Source organism: Poecilia latipinna, unplaced genomic scaffold (assembly GCF_001443285.1).
Source record: "Poecilia latipinna isolate Pla-1442-1.1 unplaced genomic scaffold, P_latipinna-1.0 Scaffold63, whole genome shotgun sequence".
In the NCBI taxonomy this organism is placed as follows: domain Eukaryota; kingdom Metazoa; phylum Chordata; class Actinopteri; order Cyprinodontiformes; family Poeciliidae; genus Poecilia; species Poecilia latipinna.
This window is the reverse complement of record NW_015112679.1, coordinates 457255-462512: the sequence shown is the minus strand read 5'-3', so window position 1 is coordinate 462512 and position 5258 is coordinate 457255. Positions and strand designations below refer to the sequence as shown.

Here is a 5258-nt window from a genome sequence, read left to right as displayed (position 1 = left end):
GTTGATGGACTGTCAGATTGTGTTTATGACTAAATTTCTTCTCACAGTGGTCACAGCTGTATGGCCTCTCTCCAGTGTGGATGTGTTGATGGGACATCAGTTCACTTTTTCTGATGAATCTCTTCTCACAGTGGTCACAGCTGTATGGCCTCTCTCCAGTGTGGATGTGTTGATGGGACATCAGTTCACTTTTTCTGATGAATCTCTTCTCACAGTGGTCACAGCTGTATGGCCTCTCTCCAGTGTGGATGCGTTGATGGATTGTCAGATTGTGTCTACAAATAAATTTCTTCTCACAGTGGTCACAGCTGTATGGCCTCTCTCCAGTGTGGATGTGTTGATGGGACATCAGTTCACTTTTTCTGATGAATCTCTTCTCACAGTGGTCACAGCTGTATGGCCTCTCTCCAGTGTGGATGCGTTGATGGACTGTCAGATTGTGTTTATGACTAAATTTCTTCTCACAGTGGTCACAGCTGTATGGCCTCTCTCCAGTGTGGATGTGTTGATGGGACATCAGTTCACTTTTTCTGATGAATCTCTTCTCACAGTGGTCACAGCTGTATGGCCTCTCTCCAGTGTGGATGCGTTGATGGATTGTCAGATTGTATTTCTGACTAAATTTCTTCTCACAGTGGTCACAGCTGTATGGCCTCTCTCCAGTGTGGATGTGTTGATGGGACATCAGATGGCTTTTTCTGATGAATCTCTTCTCACAGTGGTCACAGCTGTATGGCCTCTCTCTAGTGTGGATGTGTTGATGGTCTTTGCTCATGCAGTCATCATGAGTTTCGTTCCTGTTGATGCTGCTATAGTTCTGTGGGACCAAATCAGGACAGACAGTGAAGGAAATCTAGTAACATATTACATCATAATTGTACAAGACAGATTGAAAGATTTGCCATAACATCTTGTAGGGGGAGGGAGGAAGCAAAGCTCTTTCAATATGTTTGTTTTTACATTGATAGCTACAAGAACACACCCAGTCTTGTATTGGTTGCGGGTAATTTAGTCCAGATTTAATAACTTTAAACATATTTGACAAGATCCAATGAGACAGACAGACAGACGTGTGTATGTATAGAATAAATTGAATACAACAGTCTGTTTTTTTAATAATTTTGTTGAATATTTAAGCCTATTCTGCAAACAATTCACTATATAACTTAAGACAATCAAGTTCAAGTCCTTCTTCTGTTAAGATGTATATATTAAGTCTAGGTACTTGCTGATACTGATACCAACTAAACAAGTTGGAACTTATATTTCACACAGGAACTTTTGAAGACTAATTTATTTTATTTAGGACATGGTGGCTCTTCTTCTCTGACTGTTCTAACAAATCACAATTGAAGCAACACACATTGTTTAGTCTTCAAATGCTCTATAAGTTACTGGCTAAAAGATGCATTTTTCACTAGAATTTAGACCTGTAGTCCAACCCGAAATCTGCTCCGGCTCGGACCAGAATTATTTGCCTGATGGTGGCTCATGCTTCTGTGGCCCATTTAATAAGCCTGCACTACACAGAGAACGCCAAAAGAGCCAAATTGTTTGATCTACTTATTGTAGTTTAAATAGAGGAGTAGCCAGCTGACTCTGTTGAGGAAGGAAAGAAATCAAAGTGCAGATCTCTGTTAGACAGTAACAAGCACAGTGCGCTGCACAATAAATGCGCACGCCATTCCAATTAATGACACATCAGATGACAAACGCAAAGCTCAGATTGTGAGGAAAGAATGACTGCCTCGCTGCCTTTGTGACAGGATATAATCAGTAGGAAAAAATATTTACAAACTACTAAAGGCATAGTAAGCTGGACATTTCATTCAGCCCGAAGCAAGAGATCAAAATGTAACAATATACCAAATAGCGATTAAATAGCTTAAAACAATAGATCAGTATGTAGAGATGAATTTAAAGAGCTAATTTTTTAATAACTTTTTACGAGGCCAGTCGACTAGTCGCAATCACCGGCTTTAACCCACCTGGTAGAAACGTTAAGGAGAAGCAGAGCGAACAGAGAGCAGGTGGTACCAGGTGGTACCGGGGCTTTGAGGTGCGTCAAGACTCAAGATGACAGTCGCTTTATATCAGGATGTCTGATATAAAGACAGACATTCTTTAATAAAAATAATAAAAAATGTAAAAAATAATAAAAATAAAAAATAAAACACTCAAAAAGGGCACTAGGGGCATCACGGATAAAAGGGGCAGGTGCTCAAGCCCACTTTGCCCCCCTCCTGCCCCTCTGCACATGCCTGCAGTGAAGTTAAATAGGGGTGATTTAAAAATAAAATGTGTCGTATGTATGATATGAGACAGAATGGGTCAGGAGAGGAACACTGCAGACCCGCCAGAACCTAAAGAACCAGACATCAGAGTCTCTTCATCCCTCAATCATCTCCTTAGACCGAAAAATATAAATAGTAATTTAAAGAACAAATCATAGTAATAGATGATTGGTAAATAAATAAATATTGTGAAGAGAAACCGTTTATTTTTTCTTTATTAGTTTGCTGGGCATTCTGTGTAGGAAAAATGTTGATATCTTTTATAAAAACAGTGTTTTGTGGTCAATTTTATTTCATGATTATTTTATTAATGTGGGCTGCCAGTTTGGACAACCTGACTTCCTATAAGAATGAAGGAAAACATGCTAACAAAATGCCTCAGACCTGCAGCCCATAGGCGGTTCTAGAGGCTGGTGGAAGTGGCTCTTTGGCTCACTTATATATTAAACGATAAAATATTGACCTACTTTTTGTTTCATTCTTTTTTAATTGCTTTCTAGGCTGCAATTTATTAACACATCAGGAAGGAATGATAACATTAGGGAGGCAACAAAAACCTAAATACCATGATGGTTTTAATTTAATTACTGTATTTTATGAGTGCATAAATAAGGGATAGCCATATGGACATATTAAACCTGGGGGATGGAGGAGGGGGGTTGCGATTACATGTTCGCATACACCTCAGAAAGCATGTAGTTGCGCCTCTGTGTCGGTTCATCCCGGAGCGGAGCGTTCAAAGTAGTCAAGCCTACTTTGTGTGACTTTTCGGACTTTTCTCCGCTGCTCACGAATAAGTCCGTGATAATGATCTGTTTCTTGTTCTTTTAATTCTGCATATTAGACTTAGTAAAAGCGGTGGTTTGTCAATCAATATTTGCCGTGAATATAGCTGATAAAGGCTCTAATGGCGTGTTCACACAAAACGCGTTTTGAGCCTCAGGCGTGTCTGGTTTACATTCAAAGTCTCGGACGCGTTGGTTCGAATCACGCCGCGCTGGACGCTCAAAACGCGCCGCAACGGCCCTCGACGCGCCTCCACATAGACTTTGAATGTAAACCAGACGCGCCTGACGCTCAAAACGCGTTTGTTGTGAGCGCAGTATTATTTGTTGCACGGCCCTGGTTGTTGTGAAGGGCTTTTGCGCTTACGTCACCGCGACTAGTCGACGACGACTCGACTTTTACCTTAAAAAATATGAAGTCGTTCGACCCCTATTGTACATTTTGAAACTACAGAGAAAACGGCACTGGCTCGCCACTAACACTGTGTTGATGTCTGTAGAAGTGAGTATTTTCTCTAAACCAACTTAAACCACCAGTTTACATCATCAGTGTGAACTCAAGTCAAAAAGAATCAAAAGGACTCACCTCTGGTAAAGACGACACCGAGCCGCTCATGTGGCTCTTGTCTTTTGCCTTAATGTCCTCCATTTGTGATCTAGCTCTGGTTGAAGCACAACAAAGCAACAAAATCAGAGAGGATTACAATATGTTGCCAGAAAATGTATAAATAAACAAGTTTTCTTTTGAAAAGTCAACATATGTTGTTTCACAACCAGTTTGACTGAAAAAAGGAAAAAACTAAATTCAAAAACATAGACGCTAAAGTGAAATCGAATACACGCCCTGTACTTTCTTCAATGTGATTAATCATCTTTAAACAACTTTAATTGTACAGCTACATGATTATTCATATTTTTAAAGCATGATAACATAAAACACAAAGCTGCCCCCAGATATTTCCTACTCTAAACTACAGAAAACAAACTCACCGTTCAACACTGACAGATGTCAAAAACGTCTTTGCCTTGCATGTTTGTTGTTTATTTTGATTTGATCAGTCTGACCAGCGCTTTTGTTTTCCTGGGTAACCAATGACAGTTGGTTACCCAGATTCAAAGATTCAAATCCGAGAAGTATTTTGGATACAAAAATGGAATCAGAATCGGCTTTATTGAAGTTTTTGCAAACAAACAAGGAATTTGACCTCAATTCCACTTTGCACGACATTTTAAATATCAATGTATAAAAAGCAAGGATAAAACTCTCTTGTAAATACGTACAACTACAATGGTTTTACAGTGCACAGTGAACTTCACTTCAAAACTTATTAATCCCAAAGGGAAATTAAATGTTGTAATGTTCGAATCCAATCAGGTGTTCATTATTATTATTATTATTATTATTATTATTATTATTATTATTATTATTAAATTTTATTTATTTTATGAACATTTTTGTTTCCCTCCACTTGATAAACCATGGCCTGCTGTGTGGAGCTGTGGGAGCTGCTTCTGGCGGCTCCTATCTGCTCATTAAAAATCCTCCAAACATCAACAAGCTCGTCATCACAGCTGAGAAGATCTGGAACAAGATGGCCGCCCTGAAGACGCCGCCGAGTGGCGGCGTCGCCTCGCAGATCTGACAGACCGGAGCACATCTAGACTTTTCCTGGCTCGTCTCTTTTGCCCATTCAACTATAAACAAACCTCGCAAATTATATTTATTCCCTCTCAGCTTGAATAATTTCTGTATACCAGAAGGAAGACTTTTGTTCACTGCTTTACACATTATTTCCGATATGTTTATGTATGCAATACCTTTAAATTTTAAGGTGTTACTTTGAATACAGAGTTTATCAGTTGGTTCACGATATCCCACTTGATTAATAAGCTTTACAGCTTTTTCTTTGCAAATTAACTTATAAATTAATAGTTGTTTTACTTGCGTTTCCACACATTTCTGAGCAGTAGGACAAATCAGGCATAACCAAAGAGGAATACATAATATGCTAGACTTTAACATTTATTAAATATTTTATTTTAAACAATATTCCAATAGTTTTTGCAACTTAATTTCTAATATATTCAATATGAGGCTTCCAACTAAGTATATTGTCCCTAACCCCCCCCCCCCCCCAAAAAAAGGCACGCCCCTTTCCTTTTTTCCTTTTTCCAGGAA

General features: G+C 39.0%; 1 protein-coding gene across 1 annotated transcript; it reads right to left on the bottom strand.

Annotated features, from left to right (window-relative positions):
- Positions 1–4: 4 nt before the first annotated feature.
- LOC106963109 (zinc finger protein 271-like) lies at positions 5–3767 on the bottom strand (the record flags this gene model as incomplete). Its single annotated transcript, XM_015057849.1, has 2 exons — positions 3666–3767; positions 5–817 (listed from the first exon to the last, which is right to left on the bottom strand). Coding segments are annotated over exons 1-2 (876 nt in total), but the record flags the coding sequence as incomplete, so codon positions are not given.
- Positions 3768–5258: the final 1491 nt, after the last annotated feature.